General features: G+C 37.3%; 1 protein-coding gene across 1 annotated transcript; it reads left to right on the top strand.

The window, feature by feature from the left end:
- Positions 1-1967: 1967 nt before the first annotated feature.
- LOC139710784 (ER membrane protein complex subunit 10-like) lies at positions 1968-9745 on the top strand. The gene is made up of 7 exons (XM_071622695.1): positions 1968-2099; positions 2993-3077; positions 4832-4947; positions 5579-5683; positions 6726-6910; positions 7488-7584; positions 9677-9745. Exons 1-7 carry the CDS (start codon positions 2010-2012, stop codon positions 9743-9745), a joined length of 747 nt encoding a protein of 248 aa, XP_071478796.1. The 5' UTR covers positions 1968-2009.
- The last annotated feature ends 3041 nt before the right edge of the window (positions 9746-12786 follow it).

The following is a 12786-nucleotide window of genomic DNA, read 5'->3' as shown; positions in this document are numbered from 1 at the left end:
ACTGTATATTAAATCTGCTTGGATTACTGAATGTTAATTCAATAGAAAAGCTTTGCAAGTTAAGCGAAAGTGCCTTGGCAGACAAAAGGTTAAACAATGTACATTAATTACAAATGTGTGTCTCCCTTTCATTTTTTCCAGACTGTCCGCGTAATACATCATTGTTTTCAGTGAGATGAGTGTACAATCACCTTTGTATATTTATTGATGTAAAAAAAGAGCAAGCAAATGAAAAAAAAAAATGCATATTGAGTAAAAGTGCATAATGCATTCAATAATGTTGAGTCAATGTGTAATACTTGAAAAGTTTCATGTGTGTGCATGCATTGTTGCTGATCATTCAAAAAATATGTCATAACAATAACAGTGCACACTGCTTTTAGTAACCATGTCTTTTTCATCTCTCTCTCTCTCTGTCTCGCTCTCTCTCTCTCTCTCGCTCTCTCTCTCTCTCTCTATATATATATATATATACATATGTGATATATATGTATACATATTGAGTAAGTTGTCGTGTTGGTGTGATGATATCAAAGTTAAAACTGAAACTAAGTTCATGTATTCACAAACAGTTTATTTCGCCACAAATTTTTGAGCATATATATATATATATATATATATATATGTGTGTCTGTGTGTCTGTGTCTGTGTGTTTGTGTATGTGGGTATGTGTGTTTTGGGAGGGTGTGTGGTTATGTCTGGAGTCCATTATTACAATGTGAATGATTTTATGTGAAAATGTTTAAGTGATTTAACCTGGTGCTACATAGCTTTTTTTCTATTTCTTTTTAAACCACTTTCCTAGTGGGGCAAGCAGATTGTCAAATTATTACAGAACACATGCCAGAACATGAATTTTACTTGCCCAAAAAGGAAGTCCAAAAATATAAGAAGATGATATAGAATATCACTTGTAAGTCAGGGGCTTAATATAACACCATCATTTGAATATTAAAGCAGCACACCTTGATTCACACACTTAAAACACATTAGAGTAATAAACTTCTTTCAATCAAGCACTGGTGTTGCATTACCTTTGGGCTTCTTCACATAAGTGTTGGAAAGTTGCTGAATTAATGAAATTGAAGTGTCATGCATAGCATCACAGGTTTTTGCTTGCCCAATTCAGGCAAGCATTATTTTGTTATAATTTTTCCAAAACACTTGCCCAACTTTGATTTTCACTTGCCATGGGTAATAGGCAAGTGCTGATGTATAGCACCTTGAATTAATATGTAACAGTCAAAATGTTACATCATAACCCAGAGCAAAAGAGATGGAGCATATATTTGAAACACATGGATTATTGAAAATTGAAAATTAATGGAACACTCAGCGAAAGATTGTGGGAATATGAGACGATTCATTGCAAAATTAAACAATTACGAGTTTGTTACACCTGCCTTCCTCTCTCTCTCTCTCTCTCTCTCTTGTTATTGCTGTTTTGCAGCAATTTGTATCGAATGTGATTATGTAGCAGTACTATACCATGATAGTGTGCTTGGAAACTTTAACTTCACAAAACTTCTTTTCTCAGACAGTAGAGCTTAGCTTAGAGTACTGGTACAACCCACACCCAGTAGTCATTACTTAGCTTCTTCATAAAACATAGAGAACATTTACTATAACACTTTATAGCAATTTAGTGCGAATTTGTACTTTTTATTGAGAATTAACTTTTTGAAACTCTCCAGACTGTACATTTTCAAAAATTACCGGTATAACATACAAATGGTACCAGGGCATACATAATTATGAACGCTTGAGGGCGTAAAATTGAAATAGCGCAGTGACACCGGAGTTTACTGTGCTCATTCAAATATTTATCACGGAAATATTTCGTGCATTCAAGTACACGCGTTCGGCATTGTGCTGGAAAACGTATATTTTTCTGTCGCGCTTTCGTTACACGTGATTTCTGTGATGTGCATGCGCTTACAATGCAGGTAGATACTAGTCTGTGTATTGTTCGTCTGAGCCCGGTGTCTATGTCCTAGATAAAAACAAAAATGGCATCAATTAAAGGCATGGCGGTGATAATCTACCGACTTTGCCTTGTCGGTCTCACGTTCATCTCAATGGCTAGCAGCTCTCGAAAGGTAAGCAAACCTATGGGTGAAATCACTGTGGGCAAAATCGTTCAAATTCGCTTAGATTTCTGTCGAGTGACTGTGAGCGGATTCCATCAAGAGCTGGCCTGTATAGCACGGCTCCTCCAACGCCTGTCGGCTCCCGTCGCCTGCGCTTGCCTGGCCGGTAGTGATGAGCGCCCGCACAATAGACCCCAGCGCCCGGTGCCCTTTTTACACGATCCCATAATTACCGGTTATTATGCAGTCATTCAGTAAATTAACTATGCTGTCCTGTTGCTTGTGTCAGTCAATCCTTGACGAGTTAGATTTGATGTAAATGATTAGATGTATAGATATCTAGATAAATATCTGGTGTATTTAGGACTGTGGTTAATCTTACAATAATCAAGCGATAATCATTGATAATCGTATGACCAAAAAGAGGTTGCTGAAACCAGTGAAGGTAATTATACACAGCCCCATTGGCCATACCACGCCACAAGCAAGAAAGTGCCAAACTGCATGCTGCAAGACTCGAGAGAATGATAGAGTCAAAAAGCTAAAAGGGGCCTGAGATTTCGATCCTGGCAGAATCTTTGTCAGAACAGAGGCAAAATCACAAACATGTACATAGGGAAAGCAGTCATATAATTATAGACTAGACGCACAACAGCACAGTTTGAGGAGGGCTAGGTGTAGAGACACAGAAAAATGAAAACAAAAGGGATGGAAGGCAGGAATGCCGTGAGGGGGGGGGGGGTTTACAAAAATAAAGCCTAAAAAAAAGGGGGGGGGGGGTTCCCCTAGACTCGCCAACTGCCAAACTGAGAGACTCTCACAAATTGAAGAGGTGCTGTACAATCCAATATTACTCTCACATTGCTGTTGTTTCCATTTGTTCTTGTTTCATTTCCGTGAAGGTTGGGGAGAGTAAACTTCCCTTACATCAGGAGCAAGATGCTTTGTCGACACATTTTCTTGCCATTGAGCATTCCTTTGATCAAGGTAAGAGACACTCCTAAAAATGTGACCACCCAGCTCAAAGCCCCCCAAAGTTGCAGAGTATGAATGATTCTCTGTAATGCAGAAATAATATGTCTGGAAGACTGACTAACCTTTTAAAGTTGACATCTTACCTGGAAGAGTAATCTCATCCCTACCTATGGTCAAAATTTGGTGGTTGGAAACAAAACTGAAATTGAGATATTACTTTATTAGCAGGTTTTGTGAACTATTTTTTTTTGGACAGGCGCCATTTAAACTAGGAACTTGAAAATTCATTTTGGCCTACTTTTTGTGGGTTTTGAGCCAGGCGTTCACAATGTTGTGTGAGACATTTTGGAACTTTAAAAGTTGATTGTTACATAAAATATATTGACTTTGTCCATATTCCTACTCCATTATTGATGATTTTAATGCATGCATTTTTATTGAGGGTTAAGAGGTCAAAGGTTTTAATCAGCGAAAAAGAAAATATTTATGCATGTACTGTTTGTTGATAATTTCCATGGGAATTTTAGGGTCTTGGTTCGAAATTCAGGGAATTGAGGGCGGGTTGAAATATCAATGAAATATCAATGTTTTATCTGTTTGTACAGTGCTTCCGTCATATTCATATTCATATCGATAGCCAATTTCACAAATATATATATATTTATTTTGTACAATGTTGTTTCTGTTTTAATTGTAAAATGAACAATTTCAGCTAATGAGCTGCATGTTCTTTTTTATTGTCAATAAACCTTCATTGAATTTGAAATTTGAATTTGAAAATCAGAGAAATGTCCTGTTATAACTAATCATGATGAGCCTATGTAAGCTGTTATTTTCATTCATGAGGGTTTAATTTTTGCAAATTTTGCAAATCACTATCGAACGACAAATTTAACAGCTTGCCAAAATATCTTGAACTGACAGGCATATACAGGTAGTACCTTTATGATAGTGTCGGTGTCAAAATCGCGAAAATAACATCATTGCAAAAATGTCTGTGACGTCCTCATTCGCAAAAATATCTGTACACGAAAATAACAGCTTATACACTAGTAGGCCTGTCAGTGGAGAGTAAGTCCATGGATATCAATCCCAATACCAATCACACACGTCACTTCATTCTTCAGCCCAGAAGGTAATCACTATCTTAAGCGTTGATTTTTCAGATTGTTTACCTGTCCATGTTTCTCAGATCCTACACGTGTATAGCCAAAGTCACATTAGTTTCCAATTTCTTAATAAATGCATAAACATTTCTTCAAAGATGATGGTGAAACACCTACAATACATGTATGTGTACAATATGTATGTCCTTTCACGTGTTCTCCAACAATACAGTGTGTGTGTTTTGATTTTTGGTCACTTGGTCTCATTCCGGTTGCCATGTAGTCTAATTCCCAGATGGTCCAACACCAGTGCAGCTCAACCCTTGGTCTACACAAGGTTAGACCATGGATGTGGGACGAGACAAAGGCAGATTAGGCCAAATGGCAATTCACGTACACTGTATGGTTCAGATCTTTATAGTACTCATAATGCAGAACACCCATGCACAGTGACCAAGTGCAATATTTAATGAGTGGAATTATGCATTTTTGTTAACATGTATTTGTCATTTAGTGATATTGAACTTTTAATTTCTTATTTGTATGTTTGTATGATATTTGGAGACTGTTACAACGATTTTTATGCCTGAGCGTGTGACAATAAATGACTTGAACTTGAACTTGAACTCTGTGATGGTCATTCCTTTGGCATTTTAACAGGGGCAACACCAGAGTTCAGCAGTAGGGGAGTTCTCAGCTTCCGGTCTAACAAACAAGGCTATGGCACGTTTACCCAGCATGCACCACTGACAGCTGGCGAGAAGAGAAAACTAAAGGTGAGGGCCATAGCCCATAACGTGTCTTGCACCATTCAAACGTAGTAGAAAGTATATTAGAGTGTTATTTCAGTAGCAGATTACACTATGTTGGGGTTGGTGCAGTAGGAAATGTCATCATAATGTACAATAGCAAGCTGAAATTAACTCAGGTCAAACAATGCAAACACTTGTTGATTTCTTTTCAGCCTGTTAAATTGGCAACTCTGAGTTTTCCTGCTTATCTTTACATAAAAGGATCAGGTTAGATTAATTGAAGCTGCCTCACGGAGATATGTCAACTGCTACTTTTTTGCAGTATTTATGACTGTTTTTGTTGTTGAAACAATGCAGGCTTTGTGAAAAAGAGTGTTATTTTACAATTGCCGCATTTCATCATGCCTCTTGCAGGAAAGGTAGATATATTGTTTATCCACCAAATATATCACAGGAAATGTAGTTATGTTTTTCCACAAAAATTACACCTTTTCAGCCCTCTGAATACTGTAGTGCTGCTTTTAATGTTGGGATCCCTGACCGCATTAGATAAAATGTACATATGAAAATTCCCAGTTGACACATAAACATCAACCTTTAGTCTTCTAAGAATTTGTTGTCGATGCTCTCAAACATTTGCTCTCACTATTTTCAGGATTTGGCTCAGCGAGGCGGCATCTACAGGGTTCGAGTGCCTACCCTTCTGGAGGAGAATGCAGAAAGTAGTTCGAAAGAATTTGTTTCAACTTTCACCAAAGCAGTGAGTGTAGAGTTCATGTCATACTGTGCAGGGTATGTATATAGTGTCATAACGAGTCTACTTTTTTTTCATGAATCGGGACTTCTTGACAATTCTGTGAGTGCCTACATTGGCACTTCGTGGGTACAGCAGTGGACAGAGACAAACCAGGTATTATTTACTCATTTTTGGGAAGCAAACTTACTGTTGCAATTCTTCATTGAAAATAATAATTGCATAAACTTACTCAGACATTAACGGTACTTGTACTACTAGTAGTATATGCACACACATAATGTAAACACATGAGCGATCATGTTCTTGGGCTATGCTTGTACCGGTACCATACTTGCACTCCTATGTAAACAGCTACAGGTCACTCTGGAACATAGTTAATACTTGTACTATTGCATGTTGTTAATTTTACATTGTTTAATACATCCGACTGAGAAATATAAAACTTCCACAAAACATATTTTTGCATGTTGTTAAGTTTACAAATACATCTGACTTAGAAAAAAAAAGAAAAAACCCACATAAACCCCCCACAAAAAGTATGCAGTATATTTCCCTTTGTGAGTTTAGCAAAATTTCTTTCAAATTGCAGTTTGAATTGTGCAAAAATGATGCAACATTATATGTTTCTTTTTTTTTTTGGCTGGGGATTCACAAAGGTGGTTTAAGATTTACAATCCATGATTATAATCTAGTCTTTGACTATCAGAACAGGCATGAACTGAAATGTAACTTGCACTATGCATGTGTCAACATACTTTCATCATTGATTGTCTGTTGGCATGTAGCTATTTTTTTTTGTTGCTTGCTTGTCAAGAAATCATCACAATGCAAAATATGCAATATCTACAGTACAACTCCCTGTTGCAGGTGCACTAGTGGACAGTTATATTGCCACTGTTTCTGGGCCTTATACCTCTCCAACGATAAAAAAAAAATAAAAAAATATATACATACGTGTATGATATATTAAACATGTATTTTTTTATTTTGGTAGATTCTGAAAAATTGTTCTTTCTGCTATTGTATTCTCTACATTTCTGAATAGTGTGCAATACTTGAGTCCCGCCTGTCGGAAGAAATCACCGTCAACGTTGACCAATCAGGGAATGTTCTAGGCGTGTCCATCGTCCCCCTGAAGGGGTCATGTGACCATGAGTCCGCGATAGAGTCGGCGTCGTTGGACTACTTCAACACCACCGTCTCATTGTCCGTCACTGTAGCGGGCCCTGCGTGAGTATTTAATTAAAGGCTGAGTGCAAATCGACCTATGTAGTGTTTGTGTGTGCTATTTGGTGTATGCAACAGTTCAAAGTGGTTGTGTCTTTATTCAGGGTATGCAAGCGTGTGTGTGTGTGTGTGTGTCTGTGTGTGTGTGTGTGTGTGTGTGTGTGTGTGTGTGTCTGTGTATGTACATGTGATTTTTGTGTACAGGTATGTGAATGATTTGGTATTTGGGTGTGTAGATGTGAGAGAGGTAGAGATAGAGTGAAGGAAATAGAGTGCTACAAATTAAAGAAAAAAAACATGAGCAATCAATTGTATGAAATTGTCAGCATTTATAGTATTTCTGCTTTGGAAGGTCATTCACGGTTTTTAACATTGATATAAGCTTGCTTTGCTTTCTAAAACATAATGCAAAGCAACAAACTTTATTATAAATCGTGTGTGAAGTAAAATACTGTGTGAAGAGTTGAATTTTGCCCAGTGGACAATCTGTCACTTTCATGTATCCAGTATATTGGATTTAATAGAGATCTCAGAGCTCTGCTAAATATTCCATGGTAGCTCTCGCTGTGTTTGATTGCAGGCCGGAGACACAAGTGTACATTCAGAAGATGGAGGAGGAACGACTTCAGAAGGAGAAGGGCAAAGGTCAAGATAACCGTTCCTTTTTCAGCAAATATGTAAGTATTCCCTCCAATGCATCAAAGTGCCACACCATGCTATGTTCAGTGGTCACCTTCCATAGAACTTTATACATACGTGCACCCCCCCCCAAAAAAAAACAACAAAAAAAACAAAAACAAAAACAAAACCAAACACAAACAAACAAAAAAACAAGAACAAAAACAAAAGAAAAAAAAACATTAAAGGCTCGGTTTTGGAATGCATGGCATTGTAGATGTTTTCTCCCAAAAAAGTTTTTTTTTTTCTCCATCTCTCCCTATCGCCAGTTAGGAGTCCTATTTCACAAATTATGTTTTGGACATTCACTACTAGTCTTCTACACATAAAGTTAAAGTGTGGTGGATTAGATACAAGTAAATCTGACATCAGTTTAACTGAATTCCTTATTGGATTTCAAGAAAGTGCTATTTTGTTGCCATTTTTCCTTAGTGCAAGAACAGTTTATTCAAAACAGTGTTCAAGTTTTATGCTTGATACCCTATACTGTTTTGGGTATTGTGACACCCCTGGTGATCGATGACACCATTTATGTTTTACAGATGTAATGCCACTTTGGGGTGCAAATTTGGTGTGCCATAACACACCATTTACGTTTTACAGCCCATTTCAGGTTGTTTGTACGTGGAAGGTACATTGTGCATGTAGCACATTTAATGAACATAGAATGATATACTGCTTGCCCCTGCATGCAACCAAACACAAAGACTGTGCATGCATGTATGACAGTATTGCAAGTCTGTACCTGCTGTACGTAATCATGTGTGGATGATGCTGTTCTGTCATTGATACAGTGGACTTTAGAGGACAAGTTCGCCTTCATAGACATGTGGATCGAGTGAATGCCTCAATATTATTAGAACACATTAGCAAGAGTTTGGGGAAAATCGGACAATCCGTTTAAAAGTTTTCAATTTTTGAAGTTCCTGCTTAGTCACTGCTGGATGAGGAGACTATTACGGCTTGTGATGTCACATGTGTATAACAATATATAGAAAGTATAAGGAAAATTCAAGATATTTTCACTTTTCTTGCATAATAAAGAACACTTGACTTCCCTCTTTCAGAAGGCAAGGGGAATAATATTACCCTTATCATACGTCAGTGATGAGTCGAGGAAATGTGCACCTTTTTCAAAAAATAAAATTTTGTGAAATTCTCTTTGTATTGTCCTTTTATTGTTGTACGCATATGACATAATACACTCTCGTAGTGTTCTCATCCAGCAGTGACTGTGCAGATACTTTAAAAATTCATAACTTTTCAACGGATTGTCCGATTTTCCCCAAACTTTCACTGACGTGTTCTACAAATATTGCTGCATTCACTCAATCCATATGTTAATGAAGGTGGACTTGTCCGTTAATAATAATGTATGCTGTAAAACAAGGAATGTTCGTGTGCATTTTAATTTTGCAAATTTCGCGAGCGGCAACATTCGCGAAATTAAAATGTGCACGAAAATTCTTGCCTACGTATGCATCGGATGCCAGTGGCAAGTCGGAAAAATTTCATGCTGCGAGAAAGGCCATCAGCTCCAATTCGCGAAATTTTCATTCCGCGAATATATCATGTTTTACAGTAACGTAGAAGCAATGATCATTGAATGTACGCATATCATGAAAATGAACAGATTGACAAAAGTACCATATGGATTCTGTAAATGCTGTAAGTCGTTTCATGGCTTCCCTTTACAGGAATCATAGCCATGCTTGGATATTTCATTAGTGTGTGTTTTTAAAGCCAAATCAGATAAACAAATCTCTCTGAACCTAGCAGTCCCCTTTCATAATTCCATAGATCGTGAGATGTACTGTAAATTGAGGAATGTTCCCGTGCATTTGAATTTCGCGAGAGCCAAGATTCATGAAATTAAAATGCACGTGAAAGTTCTTGTCTACACTATACGCATTGAATGTTAGAAGGCAACTCACAAAAAATTTTTCACGAAAAAAGAAGGCCGTCGGTTTAGTTCCCCCAAAATTTGTGCAACGAAAATATTGTGTTTTACAGTACCCCATTTGGTGATCACATTAATGGACATGATTCTCCATTATTCAAGAGCGCCCTCGCTTTTCACTTCTGCCACAGTGGATGTACATCGTGCCCGTGGTTCTCTTCGTCCTCCTGTCCAGCGGAGGAGAGCAGCCGCGAGGCTGAGGCAAGGTCATTGGATGCCGAACCAGTGAGCAATATTCCTGGAGGGAGAGTGAAAGGGTTAAAGAACAACAAAGTTCTACTTTGGATGCAATGAGTCTCTTTGTGGTGTGCATGTGAGACCTATCACTACATTTCAAAGCACTTTATAGGTGCAAGGCCTTTCTGAGATATCATTCAATATTTTATTGTGTGTTGTTTTGTGGTGTTTTTCTAGTTTGTGTTTATATGTGTGTTTATTTGTTTTTTCTTTTAGGGGGGTGGGTGGGACAGAAAATGGAAAGTTAAATATTCTATTTAGTGATTTTGGCACAAATATATTAAAAAAATTGAATGTTTTGATACATACATGTACCAATCCATAGGCCTTATAGTCTTGTCTTCATGTGCCCTTTGTGAGAAATTCAACACAACTTTATGTTGCCCAACGCAGGCAGGTGCAAAAGACGTTTATGAAAAGAAGGAAGAATTGACTGATGATGTCTCCGTACATATTCATTTATTTCTTATTTCTTACTTTTGTTATAAAGAAATCCCACTTTGTTATGAAGTTATATCCATTTTTTTCAGTGAATTGTTAATATGTGGATGAGATATTCAGTATTTTAATAGTTGTGCTGGGAAGAATGTGTAGTGCATACTGGAGGTGCCACAGGCCTGAATTCAACTTGAGATACTTTGAAGAGTGCATCTTTTACTCCGGCTATGACATACAGTAGTTCTGTCCTCTTGCCGGACGCTAGATGCAAGGCGTCCATCACAGGACAGAGGAAGGATCAGAGGATAACTCAAGTATTGGTGGACAGGCAAAAGTCTGTCCTACCTCTACACTTTATCAACATTTTTAACCCTTTTTTCTGTCGATTATGGAAAATTGGTGTATGCTCATGCTGTTGAGATGCGTATGCGTGGGTTGATGCTGCAGCGCTCCCTTGAACCCTGGGTCCATTTCTTAAAATGAAATCCCTGCAAACGGCACCATCAACATGAATTCATGATATTAGTAGTTACAGGGAACCTGACCTCATTATATCAAGGAACTAAAAACCATGACAATTACCTTGTTATATCAGGTTTCTCACTACATGTATATCAGGGTAGACAAACAAAGAAATAATATATGGACTTGCATTTTACCTTGTTATAAGGAAGTTTTTCTTTATATCCAACCTCTTTGCAATAAGGTGTGTGTAAGCCGGAGACCTGTGTCCCCTCTTCTAACACCTTTTTTCCATCTCTATTTTTCCTTTGTTTTATTGCTATGACATAAGTCACTTGTCATGATATCAGCATATGACATGAATGTGTATATTTGAATGAAATGGAATATTTGTGCAAACAGAAAAAAAAAAAATCATTATCCGTGGGGATAATGCATTCTTCAGTGTAGAATGGTAATGCTCGTATTAGTCACATCACATGCAATACTTCAGGGACTTTTTTTTTTTTTTTGCCTAGGAGTAAATCGCAATGGGGTCTAGCTGCTATTTGTGCTGTCTTGTTTTGTCTTGAGTTATACAAAAATTGGGACATTGTGATAGGGGTACATAAGAGGGTTGGTTTCAGATTTTGATATGTAAACTCATATGTGGCATATGTATGCAAATCAGTGTAAGGTTGGTCCTACATTGAGAAATGTTCAGTTGATGAATTGAATTAACAGACTTAATTGGTAGTTGTGCTTTGGATTTGTAGTCGCAGGTACAGTTGTAGTCTTCATAATAATAATCTATAATGAAGAATGTAGCTTTCTGTCATTTCTTTTCAACTTAAGTGTTTTTTGTTTTTTGTTTTTCACTACTGCCAATAAGAAACAGTGTCCAAGGACTTCAAGGGCTTCAAGAACTATAGGATTAGGATTTATTTAGTTTTGTCTTACCATTTAGGCAACTTCTCAAGGGATTCAATCCCCCTTTTTTTGAGCTGCTTACACGCTGCGATGTGATTGCATTTCAGTGTGAAGGTGTGACACGTTTTTTGACAATACCTAAAAGATGAATTGATTCATTATAATTTTTTTAAATCCTTTCAAGATCAGTAGCATCTGAGTCATGCATTTATCTTTAGAACCTTTTCCCTCAAGAAAAGAGAGAAGAGAAACACAAAGAAACAGAATGAGAAACAGAGAGAGAGAGAGAAAGGGAGAGAGAGCAAGAAAAAAGGAAGATGTTAATCAAATGAATATTCTGTGGAAACTCAGTGTGAAAAAATCTGATACAAGAAATTGCTCGATGTAACAAACTCTTTACATAGATCCCAATGATAGAATATTCTTTGGTTATCATTTTTCACTACTGACACAAGAAAGTACATTACATCTACTATAATGATAAAAGATACTGGTCTAAAGGTTTTGCTTTTATATCAAGTTTCTAGTCAGTGTTGTATTCTGAAGTCAGAAGGAGTTATATGTCCAAAGATAAAGAAACACATCATTAAATCTTGCTGCATAAAGACAGTAAATCAAAAATAAAGGACAAGAATATGCCATGACAGTGACAGTTAGATATGATTCTGAAGACATATCAGATGCAAATGGTATTTATGAATAAATCTTTGCAGTAATGACAACCGAAGTATAGTTGTTCATATAATCTCTTTGTTGTGTGTCCTCACACTTTATACGATCACTTTTGTGAAGGGATGGCTGTACAATAGGCGCGGATTGACTGGCAAAAAGATCAAGAAGTTTGAGATTGCGAATATTAAGATCTTGAAATTTTGCCAGTGTGACCGCAGACTTCCCGCAAAACTTCTTGCAAAATTTCTCGCAAAAGTTCCCACTCCAACTAGGGATATTTCCCTCACCCACGCTAAACTTCTCGATCTGTTTGCGGGCGGTGTCTCCGAAGCGCGAGGCTATTGTCATTTGTACAAATGTGCATTGTTATGTCACAATCACTAGCCATTGGACGACGCGCTCTTTCTTCTTTCTTGCGTGCGCGTACCAATGACCCAAACTTCTTGATCCAAGTTTGGCCTCTCAGTGTGACTGCATGACAAAAGATCGTGAAGACTTCGCAATGTTAAACTTCTCAATCTTT

This window comes from Diadema antillarum, unplaced genomic scaffold (assembly GCF_040938485.1).
Source record: "Diadema antillarum isolate AM-2024a unplaced genomic scaffold, OU_Dant_1.0 seq00001565_RagTag, whole genome shotgun sequence".
NCBI classification, from domain to species: domain Eukaryota; kingdom Metazoa; phylum Echinodermata; class Echinoidea; order Diadematoida; family Diadematidae; genus Diadema; species Diadema antillarum.
Note: the sequence above shows the minus strand (reverse complement) of the source record. Positions and strands in the feature narration are given on the sequence as shown.

Excerpts from the sequence above, each read along its gene's own strand:
- LOC139710784 (XM_071622695.1), top strand. The coding sequence starts at position 2,010 with ATGGCATCAATTAAAGGCATGGCGGTGATAATCTACCGACTTTGCCTT. Across the intron at positions 3,078-4,831 it reads TGAGCATTCCTTTGATCAAG|GGGCAACACCAGAGTTCAGC; the intron begins GTAAGAGACACT and ends GCATTTTAACAG. Across the intron at positions 6,911-7,487 it reads GTCACTGTAGCGGGCCCTGC|GCCGGAGACACAAGTGTACA; the intron begins GTGAGTATTTAA and ends GTTTGATTGCAG.